The sequence below is a fragment of the Dermacentor andersoni genome, chromosome 2 (assembly GCF_023375885.2).
Source record: "Dermacentor andersoni chromosome 2, qqDerAnde1_hic_scaffold, whole genome shotgun sequence".
NCBI classification, from domain to species: domain Eukaryota; kingdom Metazoa; phylum Arthropoda; class Arachnida; order Ixodida; family Ixodidae; genus Dermacentor; species Dermacentor andersoni.
Window position 1 is genome coordinate 123,805,228 of NC_092815.1, and position 13,557 is coordinate 123,818,784.

Below are 13,557 nucleotides of genomic sequence, written 5' to 3' on the forward strand. Positions count from 1 at the left end.
ACAAACAGCCACTTATAAACACTCCGTGTTCCCTAGATCCCTAGGTGAGGGAGAACGGCAGTTCAACCTGCTACAAACTCGGAGCGTTTAAAAGTCATCGTAGCCGGCCCGCCTTTGAGGGAAGGGGGGAAGGGGTTTACACACACACGTACGCACTGTGGATTCCCCGAACCCGAGTTGAGCGCGTCCTCGTAGCCAGGTGGTCACGCCTGACCCCAGCCGGCGCCTCTAAATTCCAGAGCTTCCTTTCTCCCCTAGTCGCCACGAGTGTCAGCAGATTGTGACGAATCCTGGGGCCCACGTACCGCAAAGCACCTTTTCGTTAGGGAAGCTCTTCTTGCAGCCAAGAGACCATGAAGACACGGCAAATCAAGCAACAATACACGGGGCGCCAAAAGTGGCCAGCCCTGCTACCGTAGTCTCCAGTTCTTCGAAGGAAGTTCATGGTCGGCCAGCGCTGTCGTCCTCGCTCGTTCTCTGAAGGGCGCCACCACCGCGGATCGATCGAAGCACCTGCAGCGGGTTGAGATAGTTTTGCAGAGCACTACCCCTGCAGGCCGATCCTAACAGCATGTAAAGTTTATGGGGGCACATTATATTGGAGCAAAATGATAACTTCCAACTTTTTCTCATGCAAAACTTGAGGGCAAAGCTATTGGGTGGCTACACTGAATCTGGTTATCTTCATTCCTTGTTTAGTCACACTTTACTACATATGAACGAGGAGAAGGGAAGCAAGAGGCCTAGACTTTTGTTAATCACAACCTTAATTAACGTGTCCCCACTGATAACTTGTCGCCGCCAGCAACAAGGTGGTATCTTACGTTTCAACTTTCAATTTCAACCACAGCCAATTACCCCTATGCTTTCTTTGGCTTCATTGCCTGCTGGCTTTATATGATGTAGCCAGCGCAAAAGGGGACACAGAACACAAGAAAGGCGACAAGGACAAGCACTTGTCCCTGTATCCTTTCTTGTGTTCTGTGTCCCCTCTTGTGCTGGTTACATCACCATAGAAAACCAACTAGCCCGGTCTCACACCTGGCTTTATACGGTCGTGATTAACAAAAATCGAGTCCCTCTATTTCCATTCTCCTCATTTATACTACTACATGTGGACACTTGTACCTTGTCGTAATAGAAATGAGATCTGTTGTCTTGAAGAGCTCGAGTTCATTTAATGGGACACTAAAGAATCATCTATTAGTAATTTACCCTTCTACAATAGTACCAATAAGGCCATAATTATGGTGAGAGTAGGCATAGTAAGTCAGAAAAGAAGCAAAAGTGAAACACAGATGGCAATGCTCCTTTGAATTCTTGCGCCAGCTCAACCTGATGTCATGGGTTTTGATGCCGTTTGCTCAGGCCTACTTAATTTTTTATCACTAAGTTTGGTCTACAATGTACATTCTACAGAAGCCAGGAATTAAACCTAAAACATAATGAGAACATACTGTGCCACAATGGCCCAAACAGAAAATAATTTGACATGTATGACATCAGACTGGCATGCTAGTGCTTGGTTTCCAACACAAATATAAAAAGAACAATGGAAATGTGACCTTCATTTACTTTTGTGTAATTGGCATCTTACTGCAAATTTGGAGAAAAAAGAAAGGTCCTGCACATGACATAAGCGTGACATGGTCCCTTGGCAGGAGAAGGCAAAGAAGGAATGGCGCGTGTGTATGTTAGTCTAGGCAAAGAGTAAGGGCTTCATATTGGCAGTGAAGCCTGTCTCTTGGCACCATGGTGATGCAACATATCAATTTCTCCCGTCTCCTCTAGTAATGAACCTCTGGTGTATCAGCGGTGCAACTGTAATAGGGCCACACACTGCTTTCTTGCACCAAGTTCAGCAGCCACCGCTCTTGCCTAATTTGAAAATTCTTGTGTTTAAGTGCTGCCTACATGCCGCTTCACAACCTTCAATGTATACTACAGTACTAAGTTCAATGACACTTGATGGGTCAATAGAGCTGTCCTTGTATCTTTTGTCTACGCTTCTGTATACAGCTGGCTACTAAAGGCGTTATCAATAATTTCTCAATGGGTTTGAAAAGTTGAATTTGTTACCTCTCAATTGTATGTGCTTACATTTAATTTCACGTGATTTCTGTGCAGCCAACCTCAGCCCTGTTCCAGCAGACAAGGAGGTAAGTCCTCTTTTGTTTTTCTTTCCATATGCCAGTCATAAGATAAAGATCCATAGGTCTGAGCATGTTGTCAGTAGTGCATGCCTATAAAGCTATACACCTGTGCTTCTTGAAGCATAAATCCTTGTTTCTTGGAAGGGTAATTTTAACTTTTCTGGCATAGTGGAATTTCGAGGAGGCACTATTCCTCCTGTGTAATTTTTAGTGCAAGCTCGTCATCCCCTTGCTGCTCTGCAGTTATATTCTTAAATCTTACCTTGCAGAATGTGGTGAAGAGCAGCTACAACCTCAGACGAACAAAACTCTTCTGCAAACAAGTAGATTGACCATGACTTCATGCCTCGACCTCTGACCAAGCAGCTTACAAGCTTGGGAAGCTTAATGTATCCCAAGCATCACGTGTCCTGCAGTCGCCAGACACTCGTGCTGCAAGGCTGAGCAGCCCACGTAAAAGACGTGTGCTTGGTTTTCCTCATTTGCTTGTACTCTTCAGAAAATTTAACGTCATAGACTGTGTGGAGCTTGTGTGAGTTACCGCGGTTTCCAAAATGTTTTTAATCAGGCCTATCCTTGTGTTCTGGTGAACTCTATCTAAAAGTAAACTCGTGGATCTTTGGATATATTTGAGTGCTCACTTTTCGAACCCGAGTTCATGGAAAAAAATTTATCAACACAACAAGTTGGGCGAGTTGGTAGGTTAGCATTATGTATATGGGCAGTACGAAACTGATGAGGGGCAGCTGTCACTTTGCACTCGTGTCGTCCATTCCTTGTCCTTCATCTGTGTCGTGCCGCACATATACATAAAAATGAACTTTACTCTCTCATGCGGGATTTGTGTTATGATAAACTTATAACGTGTTATACCTCATATTTTCATGTGTGCCACTAAAGATGAAGGTTTGTTTAAACTCATTTTCATACATTCATCCTTCGACTTGTATGTTAACATTTCATGAATGACTCATTCATGGTTCATTCACTGTATATGACATTCTTGGTAACTCATTAAACATATCGCCAGATTTAGGATGTCTGCTGTCCTTTGCATGCATTCAAGGTTGCAGTGTACTTCTTTTTTGAGACAGAGTATGTTAGAAGGAATTTTTCATGATGACAGTCACATAGCATGTGGGATGCTGCATACTAGAAGATTTAGACTTATGCTGCAGTCAAGTTGGGCTGCAGAGCAAGTTTTGCAGAGTCCACAATTATTTTTTTGTTTTGTGTGTGTGCTCTAGCGGTAAGAAGAAACACGCTTCTAATGGCATAATTCACTTGTAGTGCTGCATTATTGGGTAGTATCTAATTACTGGAGATAGCCAGACCGAAAGTTCATGTGGACGTAACAGCAATTATGAAGTCCATAAATTCTACTTTCATATACCAATGTCCACAGCGGCTGTGATGTACCAATTAGCCAATAGATTCTTTTCATAATTGTAAAGCTAGCTTTCCTGCGAGGCAGTCTACCCAACTAATGGAGCTGTAGTCATTTTTACAAACAGTGTCTACAAGCACAGTTTGCTTGTATTATGGCATGGGAAATGTGGGCACAGCTCTCATGATGAAATCATGTTCAAGAGACAAGCCCAAGTGTGTGAAGCTAGCACTTGATCTTCAGTTGAACGATAGTCAGCATGGCCATTAGTTGGTCTAACATGTATCCCAAGGAAGTGCACTTTCAAATTAGGAAAATGGTCTAGTGTCAGGTGGCCCGCATATATCTATGTTACACCAAGCAAGTCTACAAGTGTCAGTTGGTCATATCCCTTTCAGGTGCCATGTGTGCAAATGTTCACCCGAAATAGTGCATGAAGGTATCTAAAACATGTCCCGTAGATGTTGAAATGCTTCTGATTTTACCTGAGCTGCAAATTTGAATGGTACTATGTATGAGTTTTAGTAAAATAAGTTGAAAGATCGATGGCTTTTAGTGTTTTCTCTTAGTGTCAGCATGTTTTCATGTGACTCGCCATTCAATTCTTTATCGTTTATAGTGTTTTACATCAGACATATCTTTCAAATGGCCGGATAGGTGCTTTCCAAGCATGTTAGACATGAAGTAATAATGTTCTTATATGTGATGTCCCTGCAGAGCGTTCTCGCATGGAGTCCACATTCCGTAGATGACAAAACCCTCTGAGGAATTGAAAATTCCTTATCTGCTCCACCGCTGTATGCTTTTCATGATTCCAAAGCCTCAAGAAATATGAAAGAAAATGTTTAATGAATTTAATTTATTTGGCACCTGAAGGGCATATGATCAGAATTTTAAGGCATAATAACATCAAAACTTTGGCTTTCATTAGCATTGCTCTCCTGCTTGTAATTGAAGCTATCAGTGAACTTTAGGTGTAGTAGATTTAGACTTATTGAAAGTGCCCCGGTTTCCCTTTTGTTTCTACTCTTTCATATGTGGGTCACAACCATATATAAAAACACAGTGAAACCAAAGGAACCATAGATGATGGCAATTGTTATGTTTAGTTGAAATTTAGAAGTAGTAATGTAAATAGAAATTAAATTGAATAAGAACTTGCCACCAGTTTGGCCGAATCTACATCTGTTTACGAGGTTCACACACACACTTTTCCGTAATTATCAGCAATTTTAAAATAACTATGAGAATTGAATACATTGGATATGTTTCACAAATGTATCAGTGGTACTGCAACACACAGCCATGTATGGTAGATTATTCTGACGAGAGATTGCAGACAAAGTATTTGTGGGCTTCAATGCAATGGGTGAGAAATTGCTTTGCAATGATTCATTCTTGGTGAGAGCTTGAAAGATTCATGAATCAGATTGCGGTATTTTAATGTGACCATGGTTTAAATGAACTTGTCTAGAAATTATTCTTTGTTGTGAAAGTGGTTGCAAGTTTGCTCTCAGAGCAAATCCTACACCCTAGACTGCCTTGAGTAGTCAGGGTATATGAATCTGATAGCTAATTTTCGTGTTATACAGGGTTCATACACTTCCTTGAATTTCTTGAAAACCCTTGAATTTGCAAAAAGAAATCCAAGGGCCCTTAACACTTCTTGAAAATACATGTGCTCCTTCAATTCCTTTAAAATAGGTGTTGTGGATGACCTGTGAACATTCAAAGTAACAAACTCCGTATAGAGGCTGTGCCATGGACACTGTAACAGCAAACATATTTTCTTTATATGGGGAAGATAAACAATTACAATGTGGTGTTTTTCTTCCTCCTTGAATGCTGGTCTTTGGGATCCTTGAATTGTCCTTCAATTCTGAGTCAAATGTTCTGTACGAACCTGGTTCTATCAAGTGTTTTTGATAGAGACTCCAGATTAAATAGGTGTATACTAAGCTTGGCCTGACTGTTGTCATGTAAGCAATTGTGGTGCGGCAAATCGCCGCAGTGTTATGTTGCAGTGACAGACAACTTAATAGGACCTACGTTATCGCATTAATGGTTAACAGCAGCAAAAAAAAATATCATGCGCATAGAGGATTGCCACTTCCTTGAGCGCAGACAGTCCACAATCATTAAAGGTCAACTCCGGCGATTTCTCGATGTCCACTGATAACAAAATTTTGAATATATGCTCTCTTTTACACTCTGATTATCTGTGCAAAACAGTATGGCTGCAAGTCATTTAGTTTTCCTGAAAATGAATTTTAAATATTGGTTGCGTTCCCGACTCATGACATTCTACTGGCCACCCTGTGTTTGTGACTTCCCACCACTGTCGCTGAAATAGCCGCTGTCTAGTTCGGAAAATTTGTAAAAGCTCCCTGTGTGGTCAGGAGACATCAGCTTCGCTTCTTTGGTGTTAGCACCACGTGTACTGCAAGTTTAGCACACATTCTGCATGTTTACATTATGGTTGTGTGGGATCTGACGTCATCAACCGATCGTGACGTCACACAAAGCAGCTACCTGTTTCGGTTTCAATATCTCATTTATTGGTTATTTAAAATTATTGATGAATTTCTAAGCAAATTGAACCACCTTACCGGTGACAGGACTGTCGATGCCATTTGAAAATGACAATATCCTAATATGGTAAAGAAAAATGACGTAGTTGACCTTTAAACGGCCACTGCAAGCAAATATGTCAACTTAGACTTTCTGTATATCATTCCAGATACCCCTCAGTCTGTGCTTTGTCCGAAGAAAATGCTTAGTTTAAGAGAAAATATTGTCTGAAGAGGCGGCGTTCTCCTAACGCAGTTTAAATCGCTCGCCACGAGCGAGGTGGCGTGACATTGCATATGTCATTACAGTCATCGGGTGAGTAAAATGGCGCCCAGCAGCCTACTCTGCGGTATTTCGCGTAAAATGCGACAGCACATCCAGAAACTGAGCGAGGAAACAGCTGACAGCATCCCAAGGCACCACATAGACTCGGTATTTTCTGCTGCTTGCAGAAATTGCGTTTGCCGCTTAGAAGTGTGCATGGCGGCCCGCCCGTCACTGCGTAATTACGCAATGCAACAGTAACCAGAACACCCGCTTTGCTTCAAATTTGCTCTTGCTACTCGTTCTCCGTGACAGCAAGAAATAAATGGTAAAATAAGCCTTCGCTTTGGCTCATCCCCACTTTGGCTGACAATTCCCTGACCGGGACGTAGCGTTCATGTGTTGTCTCTGGCAATCCAAGACGGCAAATCGAGGAGGACTGCGTACAAAGTGTCAGAGATCGCACATGCGCATGTAATCTTGGAAGGCCATAGAGTCACGAAAGTGTTTTGATTTTTAGCTGTCAGATGGCGCCATGGCATTTACTACTGGTGGCATGGAATGCCTTTTTACTAGGGGTGTGCGAATAGTGATTTTTGAGACCGAACCAAATACTAATCCAATAGTGTCGGAAGCGAATCTAACCCAAGCGAATATCGAATAGTTTTCAAATAATGAACAGTCATTATCACTATTAATATTGCTACGGCACAATATGCGCGATCACGAAAGGCCAGCAGTGTGAAGACGACGACGACGATTAGAAGCTAGCGCGGGCTGTTGCCTCTTGGCCAAGCGCAGCGTATTTTCCTTGTAAATATATTTGTACATAGCTTTTCGTCTGCGTCTTCCTACGTAACATATCTGGTGGAGGTGGACGTTCCCTGTACCTCGTCACGGAGCTTCGCAGTGGACGGTACGTCGAGCCTTCCTTCATGGCTCCCGGCGACGACAACCCGACTCCGCCGGCTCCGACACCTGCTGCCACTTCGACGACCTACATCACTCTCCCCGCTCCCCGTGATCCTGGCGTATTCTCGGGCCAAGATGGGGAAGATGTCGATGACTGGATCAGCCTGTATGAACACGTCAGCCGCAATAACCGGTGGGACCCTACTATTATGCTCGCCAACGTAGTCTTTTACCTCGGTGGCACACCTCGAGTTTGGTATCGCACGCACGAAGATGAGCTCACCAGTTGGGATTCACTTAAGACACAGCTTCGAGACTTGTTCGGCAACCCCTACGGTCAACAACTTGCCGCGCAGAAGGTGCTTTCCGGCCGTGTGCAGACGTCAACAGAGCCCTATGTCACATACATTCAGGACGTCTTGGCTCTGTGCCGCAAAGTTGACACCCACATGACTGAGTCAGACAAGGTTTCCCACATCCTCAAAGGCATTGCCGATGACGCCTTCAACTTGCTCGTTTGCAACAACGTAGCGACGGTGGATGCTGTTATAAGAGAGTGCCGCCGCCTGGAACTCGCCAAAAGCCGACGTATTGACCAGCAGTTTGCCCGTCTGCCCAACACCCCAGCGACATCTTCCTGTGCCGACGCTCCTCGTCCCAACAACACTGCCGATGTTACCAGGATCGTCCGGCGTGAGATCGAGGCCGCCTATCCGGCTGCCTTCGACTCCAGTCCCACCAACACATCTGCAGTCACGGTCTCACTGATCCAGGCAGTTGTCCGCCAGGAGTTTGAAAACATGGGCCTTCACACCATCTGCTCGGCCCATCGCCCTAATACCCGCCCGGCTTCTTCGATTTCGCCCCGTCCCGCATCTTCTTACCCACCACGTTTCCGCAACCCATCTGAATGGCGCACTGCTGACGACAAGCCTATTTGTTTCCACTGCCATCGAATCGGGCGCATTTCTCGGCACTGTCGTAGTCGCTGGAGTTCCCCGAGCCGGCCTACTTATACTGCCTACTCTCGCCCCTCAGGTGGCCCTTCTCGTCCCTATGCCGCACGCTCCGATAATGCCGCCACTGATTCTCCTGCAACGAACCGCCCCTATTCTCGTTCGCCTTCGCCCCACCGACGACAATCTCGCTCTCCCCAGCCCCGTCGCTCCTATTCGCCGACTCCCTTCGGACGCCGCTCCCAGCCGGAAAACTAGACGATGCAGCGCCTCGAGGTGACGCTGCATTGCTCCCTACGCCGCCAAATCCTCTACTGACTTTGCCCACTCATCTGAACCTTCTTGACGTGCAAGTCGACGGTGTTTCTGTGTCTGCTCTCATAGACACTGGCGCGTATTTGTCCGTAATGAGCGCTGACCTTCGTAACCGGCTCAAGAAAATTATCACGCCCGCCACGACGCCTGTTGTCCGTGTCGCCGATGGCGGAACAGCCCCCGTAATTGGTATGTGTACCGCCCGCGTCTCCTTCGCCGATCGCTCAACAATCGTGCTATTCACAGTCATCGCCCACTGTCCCCACGACATCATCCTCGGCTTAGACTTCCTTTCCGCACATTCTGCTCTCATCGATTGTTCCGCCAGTACTCTCCGCCTTGACCTGCCTGTTCTGGATCCTGCTGAACCACACCCCAGTCGCCTCAGTTCCGCCGACTTCGTTCGCTTGCCACCTTCGGCACTGACCTACGTTGACCTAGTGTCATCCCCACCAGTCCCCGACGGTCACTACATCGCGGCTCCTATGCAAGACGTCCTCCTTACACATGGGATCACAGTACCCCATACAGTTTTATCTATTACGGCGAATTGCGTCTGCCTGCCAGTGGTCAACTTTGGCTTGACGACACAAGTGCTGCCACGTGGGATGTCTTTGGCCCAGCTTTGTTCATTCGAGGATCACTCAGTAGCATCCATTGCAGTAGACGACACTTCATCCGATACTCCTCTACCATCGCAGTCGGCAAATTGTACCATCGCTGACTTACGGAAAATGATTGCCCCCGACTTGCGCTCCGAGCACGCTCGTGAACTCTACCGCGTTCTGTTTTCCTACCACGATATTTTTTACTTTAACGATCGTCCTTTAGCCCAAACTACAGCTGTCAAACATCGCATTAATACCGGCGATGCCCCTCCTATTCATCGCCGCCCGTATCGAGTGTCACCAGCTGAGCGTCAAGTTATTCACGCAGAAGTTCGCAAAATGCTTGCCAAGAACATTATTGAACCATCATATAGTCCATGGGCGTCACCTGTAGTACTGGTCAAAAAGAAGGATGGCTCATGGCGCTTTTGCGTGGATTATCGGCACCTTAACAGGGTTACCAAAAAGGACGTGTATCCCCTACCTCGGATTGATGACGCCCTTGACTGCCTCCACGGTGCTCGCTATTTCTCTTCTATTGACCTTCGCTCCGGCTACTGGCAGATTGCCGTGGACGATCTCGACCGCGAGAAGACTGCTTTTGTCACACCCGACGGTCTTTATCAATTCAAAGTGATGCCGTTTGGTCTATGTAACGCCCCTGCCACTTTTGAACGCATGATGGACTCCCTTCTTCACGGTTTCAAATGGTCCACGTGCCTGTGCTACTTGGACGACGTTATCGTATTCTCCCCAACGTTCGCTACGCACCTCGAGCGCCTCTCAGCAGTCCTGGACGTTTTTCGGCGAGCCGGTCTGCAACTCAACGCATCGAAGTGCCAATTCGGCCGTCGCCAGATTACCGTCCTTGGACATCTCGTTGACGCGAACGGAGTGCAACCGGACCCAGGCAAGATCCATGCTGTCACGCACTTCCCTGTTCCGAAGTGTGTCAAGGATGTGCGCAGCTTCATCGGCCTTTGTTCGTACTTCCGCCGTTTCGTGAGAAATTTCGCCGCCATAGCACGACCACTAACCGACCTTTTGAAAAAAGACGCTCCTTTCCAGTGGGGCGATAACGAGGCCTCTGCATTCTCTCATCTAATCGACATTCTCACAACGCCTCCCGTTTTGGCCCATTTCGATCCTTCTGCGCCTACCGAAGTCCGTACTGATGCCAGCGGTCACGGAATTGGAGCAGTACTGGCACAACGCCAGCGTGGCCACGACCGTGTTATCGCTTACGCCAGCAGGCTCCTCTCACCCGCGGAGCGCAACTATTCCATCACTGAGCGTGAGTGTCTGGCCCTAGTTTGGGCGGTTGCGAAATTCCGCCCATACTTATATGGCCGATCCTTTTCCGTTGTCACAGACCATCACGCGCTTTGCTGGTTATGCTCACTGAAAGATCCTACAGGAAGACTTGGTCGCTGGGCCTTACGCCTCCAAGAATCTTCGTATACTGTCACCTATAAATCTGGCCGACTGCACAAGGACGCTGACTGCCTGTCTCGCTACCCGGTCGACGAGCCTGACGACGCCGACAGTAGTAGCGCCAACGGCATTTTCTCTGTCTCTGCCTTCGGTAACATCGCCGATGAGCAGTACCGAGACCTATCGCTGCGAGCACTTATCGAGCGTCTGCGCTCTACACCTACCGACGCATCCGTTCGCCGATATGTCCTCCAGGGTGGCATTCTGTATCGAAGGAACTTCCTCCCTGACGGCTCTGACCTTCTTCTTGTCGTGCCAAAACGGCTACGACAGACTGTGCTCTTTGAGATGCATGACGCACCCACTTCAGGACATCTTGGGGTAACCCGCACGTACGACCGCGTCCGCCGCCGCTTCTATTGGCCTGGTTTCGCTCGCTCCATTCGACGCTATGTTGCTGCCTGTGATCCCTGCCAGCGTCGGAAGACACCTCAGGTGCTACCTGCCGGTCATCTCCAGCCGATCACCGTCCCTGTGGAACCGTTCTTTCGTGTTGGATTAGACCTGCTCGGTCCCTTTCCCACGTCATCTTCTGGGAACAAATGGGTAGCCGTCGCGACTGATTACGCCACCCGATACGGTATCACTCGGGCTCTCCCTACCAGCTGCGCCACTGACGTCGCGGACTTTCTCTTGCGTGACATTATCTTGCTTCATGGCGCCCCGCGACAGCTGCTTACTGACCGTGGTCGAAACTTCCTCTCGAAAGTTATCGCTGACATTGTGCGTTCCTGCTCCATTCAACACAAACTGACTACTTCATACCATCCTCAAACCAATGGCCTCACAGAGCGGTTAAACCGTACTCTTACCGATATGCTGGCCAAGTACGTTTCCAAGGACCACCACGACTGGGACATTGCCCTTCCTTACGTAACATTTGCGTACAATTCTTCCCGGCACGACACCGCCGGATTTTCTCCCTTTTATCTACTGTACGGTCGCGAACCTACCTTGCCCCTAGACACGGCACTTCCTCCTGCTGCGGTCTCAACAAGCGAGTATGCGCGCGACGCCATCGCCCTCGCTGACCATGCACGCCAGCTTGCCCGTGCTCGACTGACGGCCTCACAGACCACTCAGCAGTGTCAGTACAACGCCCGCCATCGTGACGTACAGTTTTCACCTGGTGCGCTCGTGCTCCTGTGGTCGCCCTCTCGTCACGTCGGACTTTCAGAGAAGCTCCTTTCGCGATACACAGGGCCCTACCGCGTGCTGCGCCAGGTGACGCCTGTGACTTACGAAATTGCTCCTGTGGCCTCAACCTCGTCCTCTCCTGTGGCATCTAGTGATGTCGTACACGTCAGTAGGCTCAAGGCCTACTACACTGCTTCCGAGTCCGATCTTTAGTCGCTCCGGGACGGCGCTTTTGCAGCCGGGGGTAGTGCTACGGCACAATATGCGCGATCACGAAAGGCCAGCAGTGTGAAGACGACGACGACGATTAGAAGCTAGCGCGGGCTGTTGCCTCTTGGCCAAGTGCAGCGTATTTTCCTTGTAAATATATTTGTACATAGCTTTTCGTCTGCGTCTTCCTACGTAACAATATGAAACGATGTTCACATCCTAGTATTCTTAATTAGCAAGTTTCCGTCATTATATAGTACATTACGTAGTGTTGTTTACTGAAAGTGCAAATGGAGCACTAGGAGCAAGCAAGTACTTTCTTCACAAGCGCCTCTCTCTTCAGGGAGCACTGCTGCCAGGTCAGACAAGGCGACATAGCCCAAAGCTAGAGAAATTGTAGCCCAAATGTAGCCAAACACAAAAATGAGCGAAAAAAATTGTTGCAAAATATAGGCATTTTTATTTGCAGTTTTATTTCTATTATCTATGTGCTTCTGCCTTGTCATGTGCACTGTAAGGTCTTGCATGTGTGGCCTCAGGTTGCACTTGTAGACATTGCAGTGTGCCATCTCGGAGGTGTCGTTGCTCAAAGCATAAAAACTTGTGATACTTAAGATTTTAGAAAATCACATTTAGCACAAGGTGTGCTATTCACCTTAGACTTTGATCTTAAACGGTATGTCCAGGCTAAATCTGACACTCTTTCTTTGTTCTTTTTTTTTTGCGGCCACGTTGTGCAAACTTGTGAATTTTCCTCCTATTATTGATTCCCTCATTACTTAAGTTTACAAAATGTCTAAGTGCTTGCACAATTACCAATGACCACAGGCTAAATTGTGAATCACATTCGAAAACCTCATGTTCAGTTTCCAGCTCGCTACACATCTTTCATATTTTTCCGTCTTTCAATGTTGCGACAGAAAACCAAAATAACGGGTGCACCGTGTGCGCGTCCCCGCCTGGGATGGATGGATGTTATGAGCGTCCCCTTTGGAATGGGACGGTGGGTAGCGCCACCAAGCTCTTGCTATTATACTGTCTACTGTCCTACCTAGGCTAAAAAGGAAAAAGAAGACCACGAATTCATATAACCAAATTTCCTGACCCCCTATTGTGAACTTTGTTATTGTACGTTGTTTTTTTTTGGGGGGGGGGGGAGGGGGGGTTTCTCTACTTCGACCAATCTTCCAATCTCCGCTTGCTAATCCCTATTTGGGACGTGCTTACTTTCCTGCTGCTCTCGCTGAATCCAATGGTTTCAAGGAGGCCAGTGGTGCCTAAATCGCACGCGCAAGAGCAGCGTCCTCACTAGGGGCTTCAAAGTACTTCTTCCGTGACTTCCACTACCTGGACATACGCACGTCGCACACGCCGCATGACCGCGGATGCCACGCGTAGCTCTCATGCGCATGGCTCACAATGCAGCGCAGTGAGGATGCTTGTTCATAGCAGCAACTAACATTTAAATCGGTGTCTTGTCACTTTATCACCGTCGCCGTATAGTACACCGAGAAGAACAAGTTTTTACAGCGAAGCTGTCAAGAGCTATA

General features: G+C 47.3%; 1 protein-coding gene across 3 annotated transcripts in view; it reads left to right on the forward strand.

The window, feature by feature from the left end:
• The window catches only part of LOC126541283 (uncharacterized), a 56,221-nt gene extending 52,135 nt beyond the window's left edge, over positions 1 to 4,086 (forward strand). For 2 of the 3 annotated variants that reach the window (XM_050187991.3, XM_055076532.1), the window contains 2 exons: positions 2,128 to 2,159; positions 2,423 to 4,086. In XM_050187991.3, coding sequence (XP_050043948.1) covers positions 2,128 to 2,159; positions 2,423 to 2,485 — 95 coding nt within the window. In that variant the 3' untranslated portion in view covers positions 2,486 to 4,086. The remainder of the gene's footprint in view (positions 1 to 2,127; positions 2,160 to 2,422) is intronic. The other variant, XR_008614690.2, reaches the window with a different exon arrangement.
• The last annotated feature ends 9,471 nt before the right edge of the window (positions 4,087 to 13,557 follow it).